We start from the raw sequence: 16,507 nt of genomic DNA, 5'->3' as shown, positions 1-16,507 counted from the left end.
CTCTTGCACTGAAGTTGGTGGAACAAAGGGAATCCCCTTTCTGCTGCTTCGTTGATTTCCGTACAGCATATGATTCAGTGGATTGGCACAGCCTATGGGAAACATTAACGAGTCAGGCATCCTTAGGAGCTTGTTGGCAATTTTAAAAGAACTTCATTATCAGTACCAGGCTCAGGTAAGAATGGATACCGAAGGAAGCCTGTCCCAGAAAATACCAATCGAAAACGGGCTGCACCAGGGCTGTGTCCTGATTCCTCTGCTTTTCTCCATTTTATAGCAGATTTTCCATCAGTACTCGCTGCAGCAAGAGGGTTAAGCCCCAAAATGAATAGCACACATTATAATTGCTTATTATATGCTGATAATCTAGTCGTTGTGGATATGACTGAAACAGGCCTACAAAAAAAGCTTGATATTTTAATGGAATACTGTAACAAGAAAACACTAGTGGTAAACATACATATAATGAAAGTGATAGTATTTGGGGAAAAGATTGTCAAATATACATGGCACCTAGGTACTATTAAACCAGAGACAGTAAGCTAAACATAAATACTTAGAAGTATGGTTTGAAAATAAGCTATTGTGGAAAAAGGACATAGAAGCATTAAAAACAAGAGTAATGGCCTCAGTAAGTGGCCTCAAAAAATGTAGCAAAGATTAAATAAATTGGTATGGCTTTAAGACCTATGCGAAATGCATATGCGGCTCTGGTTCACCTGGAACTCCACTACGGAGTTGAATTGCTAAACCCAAGTGGTAAGCAGTATTAGGAGTAAGAAGAGGCTACATTTTTAAAAAGCCTGTTGTCATTACCCAAGCCCAGACAACAATGATACAGGCTATAAGGATGGAAACAGGATTACCCTCTTGGAGTCGCTTAGCCGGTGAGGTGGTGGCGAGATTCTGGAAAGAGGGAACTTTGCACTTTAGCGGCAAATGTAAACAGAGATCATGGCATGGGGTACCTCAAGGGTAAGTTATCCACCCAATTCTTCTATGACTCATGGCAAAATGAAGAATGGTTCCCATATATAGAAGCATTACTAAAACACAATCTTAGATATGAGGTACTAACGCTAAGAACTGGCCTAAATCCCTGCTATCAAAACAATGAGGTACAAATGGCAATGCTAGATGCACAGGGAACATCCACATGTGGTTTAATAGGTAAATGTTTTTTGGACTGTGCAAAGGTGTGGTCAATACGAAAAAGGTTTTAAAGCCACTCTTTTTAAACTGCAACATTCGGGATTGCACCAAGCACCTGCTCTTTTAATAGATATGAGATTCCTGGATGTGATTTGTGCCTTGGGAAGATTTATGGCTGCTGTGAGGGAATTTTTAGTCCGGTTTTAGGTTGTTTAATAACTTATCCATGGCTAATACTTTTAGGCATACATTTTATTTGTGGCACATTCGTATCTACTATTAAATATAGTAGTATTTGTGTGATCTGTAATATTGAGTATTTATGGTGCATATGGTAGTTTGTTTAACCACTGTAAAACAAATCACAGTGTATATCATTTTTGCTGTTGTTTAAAGACCAGGGTCTAAATAAAAATCATTTTTGACTGACTGGTGTTAATACTACTCTTTTTTTCTTCAGCACATTTCGCAATTAACTTGGTCCCTACATCTAACAAGTCATGTTAACGTTGCTTTAGGTGGTTTTTGGCTCAGTGAGTGGGACTTTCATGTGTGGCAATAATTGTCTCACTGCAAAAGTGCTATACCACCGCTGTGATGTTTTCTGAGTTATTACAGATGTGTTGCGCTTGCCACCAAATATTCTGCCAAAACTACAGATTTCTACACTGTAAAGGTTATTTCTAACCGGTGGTGGCTGCTTTACAATGGAGAAAGAGCGTCAGCCCCCTGGCTAAGAGCCAGGAGCTGTAAAATAAAACAATATTTAATTATGGTTTTATTTTACAGCTGCTGGCTGAGCCATCAGCAGTGCAAGGCGGAGCTGGGCCACGGGAGGTGGGAGAGGGGAGTGGGAAGAGGATATATATATATATATATATATATATATATATATATATATATATAAACAATTGAAATAGCAATACCTTCTTTGTCATAGAAGCTTTTATTTATATATTAAAAAAAAGACCATCTGCATATCACCCTTTTCTGTCATTTCAAGTGGCCCTAAGCGTTCAGAAGATGCACAATATTTTTCATCACTTTTTAAAGACATAATGCATATAATCCTAAAATGTTTTCTGGTGAGACAGCAACATAGACAGTACGAAATCTACAAAATAAATATACATTGTGCAACACTCGTCTACCTTGGCTCCTAATTCTATTATTTAGGCCTTGGTAAGATTAAAATCGACAAGGCACATTGGGGCAATTTCTGAATGATAGTGTGTGGTCAATGTGTGCTCCGTCTATTTCACCCTTGTAGTCAGCCGCTGCTACTGGTGGCACACAAATGTTTTCGGAGCAGCTTGCACATTACTAACGCAACAGTGCCATGTGTGCCAGCTTTGGCATTACAGGGCACGCTTCAAGGACTCCAATTTACTACGGCGGCAGAACTGGTTTTGTGGAGAGGAGCGCGAGTGGAGATGGTGGGAGACCTATACATGGGCGTAGGAAGTGTGGGGGACGCGGGGGACGTATCCCCCCCAGATTTTGGAGGGTGGGGGACACGGGGGACGAAGATGGGATGGGACAAGGGGACAAAATAATTTCCCCTTTTACATCTATTATTCAGAGGGCCATTAGCGCACAAAAGCGCTACTTATACTATCCCTGTAGGGACCATCCTCCAATCTGATGGTAACAGAATGAAGGTGAGTCCGGAGGCCCCCTGCGCCCTCTGCCCTTTTGTTTGTCCTGTTCACAGCTGTGGGCATTAAGGGTGCTCATAAGAACAAAGGGCACGAAGAGGAGAAGAGTTTTGGATGATTACTGTCTGCATCACCTGCTGCCGCCTTGAAAAGGAGCACTGCAGGATGCCTTTAAGAGGAGCTGCAGAACAATGAGGAAGATCTAAAGAGGAAACTGAGTCCCACTCAGGCTGGTGTCTGCAGGCTAGAAAGGAGACTGTGAAACACAGTATTTGTATTTGCCTAAGATCACACCAGTTGGTGAAACAGTGAAGTCGAAATTGGGCCCAGATTTTACCCTTTCCCACAACGGTTTAGGTTTTAGAAGGGTATATTTTTCTAAGATTTATGCTTAATGCTTTTTTATCTAGATAATGAAGGGCTTGATTACAGCCTGGCTAACAGGGAGAAGCCATATTTCATTTTGGGCCGTTATGCCTAGAGTTATTATTTATGTTGTTGTTATCGTTACATACTTAAGCATATTGAAGTATATTATCTTTTCTTTATCTTTTCTTCACTCTACTCTGAAACAATCTACCCTATGCCACTGCACCCTACACCACTTTTCTCCACTCTGTGCTACTCTACGCCACTGCAATCTATGCTGTACCACTCCACTCTACATCACTCTACTCTGCAGCACTCTACACTACGCCACTGCAATCTATGCTATTCTACTCTAACCATTGTACACTACACCCCTGCACTCTGCCAGTGCACTCTTCACCACTTTACTCAAAACCAATGCACTCTATGCCACTGCACTCTATGCCAATCTACTCTGCACCACAGCACTCTATTCCACTGCTTTCAATGCCACTGCACTCTGCGCCACAGCACTCTAGGCGACTGCACTCTATGCCACTCTACAATACACCACTGTACTCTGCGACCCTCTAATCTGCAACATTACACTCTGCCACTGAACTTCACGCCACTCTACTCTGCACCACTGCATTCAATGCCACTGTACTCTGTCCCAATGCACTCTTTTCTGCACCACAGCACTCTAATCTACTCTACACCACTCCACTGTAGGCACTTCACTCTACTTTGAAATCATCTCCTCTATGCCACTGCAATCTACGCAATTCCACTCTTTGCTATGCCAGTCTAATCTACCCTTAACCACTCCAATGTACCCTGCGCCACTCCAATCTGCTCTGCACTGCTCTATGCTACTGCACTCTACATCATTATGCTCCACTCTGCAACAATCTACTCTTCACCACTATACTGTACTCTGCAGCAATCTACTCTATGCCATGGCACTCTATGCAACTCTATTCTATTGTGCACCACTGTACGCTAAACCACTCTTCTCTACTCTGCATTACTCTACATCACTGCACTCTACACCAATGCATTCTATGCCACTCTACTCTACACCACTGCCCTGTATGACACTCTGCTCTGCAACACTGCACTCTGCCACTGAACTATACTCCTATCTACTCTGCAACACGGCACTCTACTCTGCACCGCTCAACTATATGCCACTCTACTGCACTCTACACCAATGTACTATATGCCACTACACTCTATGCTACTCTACTCTGCATCACTGCCCTCTGCACCAGTCTACTCTACCTTGCACCACTCCACTCTACCATGCACTGCATCACTCTATGACACATCACTCTGAACCACTGCAATCTATGCTGTGCCACTCCACTCTGCTCCCCTCTACTCTTCACCACTCTACGCTACTGCACTGTACGCTAAACCAGTGCAGTCTTCGTCAATGCACTCTACACCACTTTACTCAAAACCAACGCATTCTATACCACCACACTCTACACCAATCTACTTTGCACCACTGTACTCTATGCCACTTCACTCTAGACCACCCAACTCCACTCTATGACACTTCACTCTGACATCACACTCCATGATACTAGACTCTGACACTCTATTCCATTAAACTCTAACACTTTCTCCACTCTGTAACTCCCTACACAACTCCCTATACGCCACTCCATTCTGCTTTACTCCACTCTATGCCACTCCACACCACTCAATGCCACTTCAACCTACAATACTCTACTCAACGCCACTGCACAACCCTCTATGCCACTCCACTATACAACCATGTACTATGCTCAACAACACTCTACCCAACTTTTTCTATGCAAGTTCACGTTACTTTACTTCACTCTACTCCAGTTCACTCATACTTATGCCTTTCCACTCTACAACACTCTGCCACTCCACTCTATGACACTCTATTACACTGTGACACTACTCCACTCTACTACTACTTTATGGCTTTGGCGCTTGATTAGAGATTCAGATCTCCATTGATTGCCTTGTCACTCATATGAGACGTGAGTTAGATTTATCTTGGCCGTTTTGGTTACAAGCACTCTGTAACCCTTTTAACTCAAGCTTAACGAAGGCTTAGGATGATCCTGATACTTGTCTAGGGGATCTAAATATCATCGGCCAAAGTACCTTGACATTAAATTTGTGATATTGTACATAAGTTGGCATAAGCATAGGTACTATGAGCTAATGACTTCTTGATTCACTATTTGAGTCATTCATGTAAAAGTGGGTGTATAAAAGCTTGTAAATCATTATTGTGGATGCTTACCTTGTAGGAAAGTAGCCTCTTTCTAGCTTGGTTACCCCCCCCCCATTTGGCCTGTTTGCCAGTGTGTTGAGTGTGTCTACTGGGATCCTGCTAATCAGGACCCCAACAGTTATGCTCTCGCCCTTAAATTATGGTTGTTGCATACTGGTAACTCAGTATTTCACCCAAGATTGGTATACTGGTGCCCCCTTATAAGTCCCTATTATATGGTACTTGGGTACCCAGAGCATTGGAGTTCCAGGAGTTCCCTATGAGCTGCAGCATTTCTTTTGCCATAGGGTGCCCATGCAAAGGCTTCTGCAGGACTGCCATTGCAGCTTGCGTGAAAAGGTGCATGCACCCTTTCACTGCCAGTTACACTGCACCAGGTCACTTATAAGTCACCCCTATAACAGGCCTTCCAGCCCTGAGGGCAGGGTGAAGAGTACCTGTGTGTGAGGGCACCCCTGCACTAGCAGAGGTGCCCCGACAACCTCCAGGACCATTTTCCCAGACTTCAGGAGTGCGGGATGCCATTTTACATGTGTACTGGAAATAGGTCACTCCCTATTCCCAGCTACATAATGGTAACTCCGTACATAGGTATGTTTGGTATCAAACATATTGGAATCATACCCCAAGGCTTTTGCAAGCATTGGTTGTATGATTTCATGCACTCTGGGGGCTCCTTAGAGGACCCCCAGTATTGCCATTCCAGCCTTCTGAGGTTTTCCAGGCAGCCCCAGCTGCTGCCACCTCTCAGACAGGTTTCTGCCCTCCTGTTGCTTGAGAAGCTCAAGCCCAGGAAGGTAGAACAAAGGATTTCCTTTGGGGGAGGGGTGCTACACCCTCTCCCTTTGGAAATAGGTTTGGAAGGGGTAGCTTCCTTCCCCAGGCCACTGGAAATGCTTTGAAGGGTACATTTGGTGCCCTCCTTACATAATCCAGTTTACACCAGTTTAGGTACCCCCAGTCCCTGCTCTGGCACAAAACTGGACAAAGGAAAGGGGAGTGACCACTCCCCTGTCCATCACCACCCCAGGTGTGGTGCTCAGAGCTCCTCCAGAGGGTCCCTGGGTTTTGCCATCTTAGATTCCAAGTTGGCAGCGAACTCTGGGAGCATCTGAGTGGCCAGTGCCAGCAGGTGGTGTCAGAGCCGTCCCCTGATAGGTGCTTACCTGGTTAGGTGACCAATCCCCCTTTCAGGGCTATTTAGGGTCTCTCCTTTGGGAGGATCTTCAAATTCAGATTGCAAGACTCCAGCAGGAATCCTCTGCATCCTTTACTTCACCTTCTCACCGAAGAAACTGCATCTGGACCCTCCAGGAACTAAACTGCAACAACGAAGCAAAGACGACTTCTGCAACATTGTAACTTCAGCTCCTGCCATCAACTGCAGCTGTTTCACGGTCGTGCATCCTCAGAGGACAGCCTGTCTTCAGTCTGCACCAGAAGAATGAACGAATCTCCTTTGGAGTGAAGGAGTCACTCCCCTGCTGAAGCAGGCACCTCTCTGCAATGATGACCATCTGCATGGGTCCCCTCTTCTGACGAGTTGCATGGATACTGCATCACGGGTGGTAGACTGAAGTGGTCCAGATGGTCCTGACGTCCTACTGTCCAACTTTGGTGGAGGTAAGAGCTTGCCTTCTCACGCAAGACAGTACCCCGTGCACCACGTGTTTTTCAGTTGCCAAGGCATGTGTCATCCTTCTATGAAATTCTTTGTGCACAATGTAGGTCCGGCCCCCAGCACTCCTTCCTGAGATGCACAGCTTCCTGAGTGGTTCTCTGGCGGCGTGGGATCCTTTGTTTTTGTGCTGCGTGGGCCTCCTTTTACAACTCCTTTGTCCCCGTGCTGGGGGACTCCTGTGTGTGCTGGCTGGTATTCGGTGGGCTCTCTGAGTTGCTGAGAGCCCCCTGTGACTCCTCCTCCTGGGTAGAGTCTACCAGGTCCCTCCTGGTCCCGGGCAGTGCCATTTTCCACTAACCATGAGCTTTGCCTGTGCCAAGGCTTGTTGGTGAAATCCAGCGATGCAAACCAGACTGCAATCATCCATCCGGTGTGGGATATCATCTGCACCAACCCGCATCCATCTTCTTGGGTGCAGTACTGACTGGTGTTCTTCACCAGTGGTTCTTCTTTTGCACCTTGATTCGGGTTAGCGGGGGCTCCTGTCCTCCCTGGACTCTTCTGTGCTTCTTGGACTTAGTCCCATTCTTCCACAGGTCTTTAGGGCCAGGAATCCACCCTTTGTGTCTTGAAGTATCTTCTGGTTCTTGCATTATCTTCTTTCTCATGTTCTTGTGTGTTCTGGGAAAGTTACTGTGATTTACTCCTGCTTTCCTGGGCTCGGAGGTGGGTTCTATTACTTACCTTTGGTATTTTCTAATACTCCCGGCGCCCCTCTACACACCACACTTGCCTAGGTGGGAAACCGATATTCGCATTCCAGTTTCTTAGTACATAGTTTGTGTTTCCCCTAGCCCCATTTCTAACCATTGTGATTTTCACTAATTGCACTGTTTTCTGTTTTTATTGCTATTGCTGCATACTAGTGTATATAATTGGTGGATTACTTACCTCCTAAGGGAGTATAGTCTCTATGGTATTTTTGGCATTTGTGTCACTAAAATAAAGTACCTTTATTTTTGTAACACTGAGTATTTTCTTGCATGTGTGTGAGTACTGTGTGACTACAGTGGTATTGCATGAGCTTTGCATGTCTCCTAGATGAGCCTTGGCTACAGCCACCCCTAGAGAGCCTGGCGTCTAGGCACTGCCTACATTTCACTAATAAGGGATAACTGGATGTGGTATAAGGTGTAAGTACCATAGGTACCCACTACAAACCAGGCCAGCCTCCTCCAAACCACTGTACTATATAGGTTACTTTTTAAATTTTTCTTGTAATTGGCGACATTGGGTCATCCAGATAACTTGTGTAATGCCTGAATACCAGTCTTTCTCGATTTCCCCTATTGATGTTTTCCCACTACATTTGATCTTTTATATTTTGATTGAAAAAATGCATAAAACATTCCATTTGCATACTACTTTAATATCATTGTTTATGGGAGGGGTGTTGCATTTTTTTTCCAGGGACCCCTGTTCCTTCAAAGTTAAGTTTACTGCTCCATTCTAGGACACTCTACTTACTCCATGATACTATGCCACACCAGTCGATGACACATCATTCTCCTTTATGCCATTAACTTTGAGCCATGCTGAATAGTAGTCTCACTAGTGTACAGCATGGCTAAAACACATTGGCAAAGGCAATAGAACTTACATAGGTGAGACCTATTGACTTTGCCACTGCTTGTTTATAAGGTATGAACTTTAAGGTGACTTGCAATATCCTTATGTACACAGGGGGTATTTTACCCCATATAATACATGGGCACACCACCAACTTTCCCACAAACCACTTAAAACCTTAGTGCATAGGTTCTGTCATTTCAAGCTATTAAAGTAGAGCAGAAGAAAGAAAAGCAACATTCAATTTTTTGCTTTAAACAGCTTTATTAATTATGCTCCTTGACCTGATCTTCCTTTTACCTTGGCTGCTAGCTCTGGCAGAAGGCATTGTAATGTCAGAACTCGACTGTAAGAACCCTATCATAGTCATTTTCTGCAGTCTTTTCGTTATAATCAGTGAATGTCTTTTCTTTACACGCTGTGACTTGGTGCATCACAAACAGCCGTTTCTAAAGAAATTAGTGACTGCAGTTTATACAGAGATTAGAGAATCCATGTTTATATAGACTGTAACTCCAAGAGTTTCTTCAGTTGAAATGCTTCTAGTTATGACTGATGTGGAGCTGAGCTTCCCAAGATCACACACTGGAGTAGAAGTGCTATTAGAACTATGGTTTCCGAGCACAGTTTACAACTATTGTACATAATCGCTTTTGATCTCTCCAGTGCGGTTCCAATTGGCATGAGGCGAAGGGCATGATGGGTGTGGGGCGCAAAGGGTATGTTCTTCCTTTTTACCCTCCTACCTTGATTTGCTTGGTGCATGAAGATGCAAGGTTAATCAACATGTTATTTTCACATTTGAGCTAATTACTTTGTGAATATAAATAACAATATAAGATACTTTCAGACTGTGTAAACATGCCTTCCTTTCTCCCTATTTCACTTCCAATATATATGATTGTGTATATTTATCTGAGCCTGCAGTTCGTAAACAACGAGCGATTTGTATAGGGTTGATTGAAAGTCCCCAAGGCTGTCCCTGTCCCCCCCAGAAATGTATTGTCTCCTACACCCCTGGACCTATATGAAGACGGGACGCTTCTGACTTATGAGGTGCTGGCAGAGGCAACGGGTCTCCCACCCGGGCAATTTTTGCTACATGGCTCCATTGTGGGGTTGCTGGCGAACCGCCAATACACCAAACCATACATTATCTTCATGTCATGGGAACAGATCGACACTTGGTGCGGTGGCTCGCCGCCTCACTGTGTGCGCCCACAGCATCATTGCTTGAGTCCCCGAGCGCAAAATGGGAGCAGAACTTTGTCCGCCCCTGCACAGGTAAAGAGTGGTCTAATATTTTGCAGACCCCCACAACCATCCCATGAAATGCATGGTTTAAGTTAACACAATTTGATATTGTGCACAGGCCATACATTACTCCTCTTAACATTAACAAATACTTTGGCACCACGAATGCTGCATGCCCGTGCTGTGAACTGATCAATGCGAACATAGTTCACATGTACGACTGCACACCCCTGCAGTCATACTGGAACAGGGTATTGAGGCACCTAATGCATTGCACAGACAGAAGCATCCCTGGTACGTGGGAGGTATGGATACTAGATCTATACCAGAGGAGCAAGAAACATAAGCCCACTTCTTGATTTATTAATTTGGGGCTCCTGATAGCTAAGCGTCTAATCACACACCAGAAAAAAGTCACTAGGTCCACAGCACTTAAGGGCTTGGCTACACTCATTGATGAACTGGGCACAGGCTGAGAGAGCAGCATTGAGCCATGAAGACGCAATGGGTATATGTAGGCATCCCATGGTCAGTGGGTGGAATGCATTAGTAGCGGGACTAAGTACAGACCTCACAGACACATGGGGGGTTATTACAACTTTGGAGGAGGGGTTAATCCGTCCCAAAAGTGACGGATATACCACCAGCCGTATTACGAGTTCCATAGGATATAATGGACTCGTAATACAGCTGGTGGTATATCCGTCACTTTACCGTCACTTTTGGGACGGTTTAACACCTCCTCCAAAGTTGTAATAACCCCCATAGACAAGCATGGATGATGGTGATTCCAACCCACACAAGCAACGAAAGGAGCAGAGCGGGCACCCTTAGTCGTATACGCAGGGGGCTCACTGGCAGGTATTAGTGACTACAGCAGGTTGAAATGCACTATTTAGAGGACACCGATCAATCCACAGTGTGCTGTAAGGAATGGTAACATAAAGAAACCAAGGTAGACCTGGAGGTTCTTGTTTTACCTTTACATTTTTGCAGTTGGAATGTGTTGTTAGAAATGTTTTGGTTAGATATGAAAATGTATTGTGAATTGTTGCTGATGCTGAAAATCATATAGTTATTCCTATTGTGATGCTAATTGATGAAAAGTAAGATATCTGTGCACCCATTCCGAGGAATTATACAGCAAATTGGGAAGTGTCAGCAAGCGGGTATGAAGACTAAGCATGTTATTGGCACTTGACAGGGTTGATGTACAAATGACGATCTATGCCAGACTGACTTTAGTTTCTGATGAGTGAGAAATGTATACCCCGCTCACATTGTCATTGTAAGTACTGACAAGAGAAAATTATGTAATGGGAAATGTTTCCACTGAAAAACAACAATAAACAGATTAAAACAAAAGAATTATAGTGTCTGGTCAATGCAAATGAACAGGGTGAGGCAAGTGTTCCCCAGTATCACACAACTAGTAATGGATGCAAAACTAGTGACACCGGAGTAAATGGATTTTTAAAATAATTAATACAGAGCTGTGGAGAATCCAGCAGGAAGGTGTGTTAGTTTATCATTCCTCTTTAGTATAGGAGATAATAGAGGTTTAGAACGCACCTCGACCATGAAGAAACCACTCCAAGATGGGCATAACTGGTCGGCCTGCAAACTCTACAGCAGATTGCACAAAGGCCTCCTTGACCACCTGGTAACCGTTGAGTATCACAACAGGGGTGCGACCCAAAAAGATGGTGCACATGTCACCATATTTTCGATGAATCTGAAAAACACATATAACCCAAATTTAGTTGAGTTGAAAGCATCTCAACAATTTCTACAGAAAGATTTTCTACACACGTCAAGATCCATTTACTAAGTAAACATCATCTCCCAGAACTCCAGAAATGTCATAGTTCTATTTGCTGCTATATCAGTATGAACCCATATGTTTACAATGGCTGTCAAGTTGTTTCTGTTTACTTATTTCTTCTAAAGTGCACAGTCACACTAGGCATCATTGCACAAAAAAAGGTAAAGACACCCAACCTGTCCCCAAGGACCCGACAAGAGCAGCCAATCACAAGCATTTGCAATGAAATAGGTCTTACATTTGCCTGAGTAAATCTATTGGCGTTGTAAATACATAATTGGACTTTTCTTGCCACATACGTTGGTCAACCCTGCCTCATAATTTAGTTCTTTCCTGTCACATAATTCCAGGGGCCCTGCATATAACTGCAAAAATCCCGAAAGTAATTACAACTTTTATACACACTCAACAGTTACTCTGGCAAAGCAAAAATCTTGTCAGCAACACACTAAAATAAACACATAATGTTACTGTAGGTTGTGCTGTTTTAAACAGTGTCTGTGCAGAGAGGGTATGGTGCAAGTTGGTATGAAAACGAGCATCTGGTCTGCTGTGCTGCTGACTGGAATACTGTGTTGCGATGTCTACTGACACTGTAGTTACATATGCATCTTGCCCCCACACCAGTATTTTTTTATTCTGAGGATAACCTCCTCCAATCAAATGAGATACAAAAAAAAAAAAGTATACCCCAAAATCTGTTTCAAGCGGAACTTCTCGCTGGAGTATTCTAAAGCCGTAATCAAAGTTATTACTATTACCAAACTCAACACTACACCTTCAGTGGACCTCAGACGAATAAAAGGGCAAAATCAGCCCTGATATAACTCAAATCCATGACCGATATCTAAAGCTTACTTTGTGCAGGTGGAAAGCACCACCACCCATTTCTGGAACCACAATATATTTTTCATCATCTGCCTTTGGCTGAAAGCAACAAAATGAAACGCCGAAAAGGTAGTAAAAAGAAGGTAGACTAAAATAGGAAAAACTGTCCAAAGGGAGAATTGGGGGGTGAAAACAATCTGCAGGAGTGAGATAAAGATACAGGAAGTTTTGTCTGGTTGGAAAAAGTGGTCATGAGGTAGAATCCAGAATTGGCAAACCTTGGTACAGCAACCATGGTCTGCAGCAGCAGAGGCTCCCTAATTAGGCACCTGCACATTTTTATTTTTATTTAAGTATTATAATGGATTAATAAAACCCAAAAGCTTAAACACCTTTTAAGTGGGTATAGCAATCCGATGAGCTATTTCACCCGCTTTTAAATGTTACACATGGCTGATCTATTTATTCTGTCAAACTCCATTCACATAATAGTTTTACTTATTCTGAGTTAGTCGGTGAATGTATTTTAATTGAGAGGTTTCTCGATGCACCTTTAAGCCACAGACAACTTAACACAGTAAAAGCTTTGAGAAGAAAAACCGGGATAGCTTGTGGTGTGTCTGGCGGAATTTCATCCCAAACCACAAAACATTAAATAACAGATTTGGTCCCTCATTAAGACATTGGCGGTAAGTGCCGCTTACCGCCATGCTGACTGCCGCCAACATACCGCGACCGCAGCGGTATACCGCCACCCGTATTATGACCCACACATAGAAATACGCCACTATACACACACACACACACACACACAAGTCCGCCAGCCCAAAGGTCAGTGATAAAATGGCGGTACCAAAACCCACACCGTTAGGCCAACAGAAATACGCCCACAGCATTATAACCCACGAATCACCACGGCGGACATTCAACCACGGTAAACCATTGGCAGGACATACCGCCACGCTCAAAATACACACACTCTAACAAAACAACACCACATAGGTCAATTCAGACTACACACACCTGACACCCATTCACACACCAAACCCACACCACTATAAAACACACACCCACATTACCCACAACCCTTACATCTACAAACAATTTACAACAGAGAGAGAGACACACACGCCAGGAGCACCCACAGAACCAGAGTCACAGAACACCATCACCCATACACGATCCACGCACCTCACAGCACACATCCCAACACATCACCCCACACACCCTCACACACCCTCACACACCCTGCACCCATGGCACCACAATGACACCCCAGGGTCTCTGAGGAGGAGCTAAGGGTCATGGTGGAGGAAATCATCCAGGTAGAGCCACAGCTATTCGGATCACAGGTGCAGCAGACATCCATCACTAGGAAGATGGAGCTATGGCAGAGAGTCGTGGATAGGGTCAACACCGAAGACAGCACCCCAGAACAAGGGATGACATCAGGAAGAGGTGTAACGACCTATGGAGGAAGGTGCGTTCCGTGAATGCAAGACACCAGATAGCTGTACAGAGTACTGACGGTGGACCCCCACCTCCTCCCCCACAGCTAATTACATGGGAGGAACAAGTCTTGGCGATCATGCATCCTGAGGGCCTGGCAGGAGTAGCAGGAGGACTGTACTCTGGTAAGTCAACTCTTTACTACTTTCACCCCCCCTACCTGCATGCCATCACATACCCCCACCTTCACCCTCACCCTCACTCCCATCACTCCACCACCTCCCACACACCCCACCATCACAACCCACTCCTCCCACAACCAAGCCCTGCATGCAAAACCAATGCATGGACACCCATCTCAGACCTGCATGGACACCCATCACCAAACCATGCACACTTGAGACAATCACCTAGCCCACCAAATCACCACTCACACAAGCGTAAGCTGTCAGGGCAGTAACAACCATAGAGGGCAACACACACTGATGCACAAGATGGCACACGCAGAAACACTAACACTGCATTTACATCCCTACAGGACCCCCACACAACGTCACCGGAGAGGAGGTGCCAGGAACATCCAGTCACCCCCCTCCCTCCCAGAAGAGACCCACAGTGATGAAAGCAGCTCTGCGTACCTGGATCAGGATGACCAACCTGGCCCATCAGGGACCTCTGGAAAGTTGGTTACCAAAGCACAGTCCCATACCACCACAGAGCCTCCCCCCTCAGGAATCACTAGCACAGCACCCACCCAGCGGGCCCAGACCACTGTCCCCCAGGACAAGTCAATCAGCAGTGTGTCCACCACTACAGGGACTCCAGGCAACCCCACAAACACAGGACGATCAGGGACCTGGGGTCAGTGGTAGTAGGCACACGGTTCAGGGGACAGAGGCACAGGACAACAGGGAAGTTGGGAGGACTGCTGTGCGACAGGGGGAGGACAGGCACAGGGAACCGACTCTCCACGAGGCACTCACCAACATCCTGGGATCATACCACCATTCCCAGGAGACCATGGGCCAGATACTGGCCAATTTGCAGGAGACCCAGCGGCTGCAGGAGGGACAGTACCTGGGGATCAGGGAGGACCTGAGGGACATCCAATAGCAACCTGGTCACCATGCAGGGGTGCTGGCTGACATGGCCAACTCAATGAGGGAGGCAGTGGCACACAAACGGGCCCCTGACACTGGCCACACCGATGAACAGCCTTCAACCTCCGCTGACGCTAGTGGACAGGAGGCCCTGCCACAGGAACAACAGGCCACCAGCACCCCACCCCCTGCAGGAGAATCACCCCACAAACGGGCCCTGTGATCCAGGCAGAAGCCAGAGAACATTGCCAAAACCCCTGCCAGGAAATAAGACTCTCCTGAATGTCACCCTTGTGTCCCACTCTGTCACCCTGTCCAACTTGAACTGACATTGATCCCCCTCCTATGCCCCCTTGGACAATGCACCTGTGAAACAAATAGACTGGACCCTATCCTAGATTTTTCTCCACCATCACCGAAGCCCATTGCACATCCCCATTTACTTCTCAGCACTGAAATAAACACCCTTGGAAAAAACAAGTATGTCATATGATTGAAGGATGTAGTTTTTTAACACTCATTAAACATTGCAAATAGACTGTACAGTGATGTATACGTACTTATGACCTGTAATGTGCTGCAGTCAATACACCAGGAGCCACAGGAGGGCACAAATATTGGCAAATAGACATGTTAAAGGGTACAATAAGTGGCCCTTGTAGTGTGAACAGCAGCCAGGCAGAGAAAAATCACTTCACAAAGCAGCAATGGAAGGTGAGGTTACAGTGTCTTACCTGTGTGTCACTGGAAGTACTGTTGTATTATAGTTGTTCTGTTGTCCACATCCTCTGCCTCCTCTTCGTCAGTGTCCACAGGCTCCACCACTGCCACACGACCATCTCCAGCCTCCTCCTCCTGCAGAAAAGGCACCTGGCGTCTCAAGGCCAGGTTGTGCAAAATGCAACAATGATCTGGCAGACCTTCTTGGGTGAGTATCACAGGGATCCACCAGTTAGATGGAGGCACCTGAACCTGGCCTTCAGGAGGCCTACGGTGCGCGCAATGATCCTCCTTGCTCGCCCATGTGCCTCATTGTAACATTCTCTGCCCTTGTCCTGGGATTCCTCACTGGGGTCAGTAGCCATGAGTGGTTGGGGTAACCAGAGCCACCTGTAAATATCGAGGGATACTGGTTAGCCAGACACTCACCCTTAGGGCCAACCCCACACCCATATACCAACATACACTGGGTGGGGACCATGGGCTCACCTGTTAGCCACACCCTGTGCCTCTGGAGTTGAACCAATACATATGGGATGCTGCTATTCCTCAGGATAAAGACATCATGCACAGACCCAGGATACTTTGCATTCACATGGGAGATGTACTGGTCCACCAGGCACACTATCTGCACATTCATAG

General features: G+C 45.4%; 1 protein-coding gene across 1 annotated transcript in view; it reads right to left on the bottom strand.

The window, feature by feature from the left end:
• Window positions 1–16,507, bottom strand: part of LOC138268489 (cytochrome P450 2J2-like) — a 141,983-nt gene that overhangs the window by 93,275 nt on the left and 32,201 nt on the right. The window contains exon 2 of the mRNA XM_069218196.1: window positions 11,516–11,678. Coding sequence (XP_069074297.1) covers window positions 11,516–11,678 — 163 coding nt within the window. The remainder of the gene's footprint in view (window positions 1–11,515; window positions 11,679–16,507) is intronic.

The sequence above is a fragment of the Pleurodeles waltl genome, chromosome 12 (assembly GCF_031143425.1).
Source record: "Pleurodeles waltl isolate 20211129_DDA chromosome 12, aPleWal1.hap1.20221129, whole genome shotgun sequence".
In the NCBI taxonomy this organism is placed as follows: domain Eukaryota; kingdom Metazoa; phylum Chordata; class Amphibia; order Caudata; family Salamandridae; genus Pleurodeles; species Pleurodeles waltl.
Note: the sequence above shows the minus strand (reverse complement) of the source record. Positions and strands in the feature narration are given on the sequence as shown.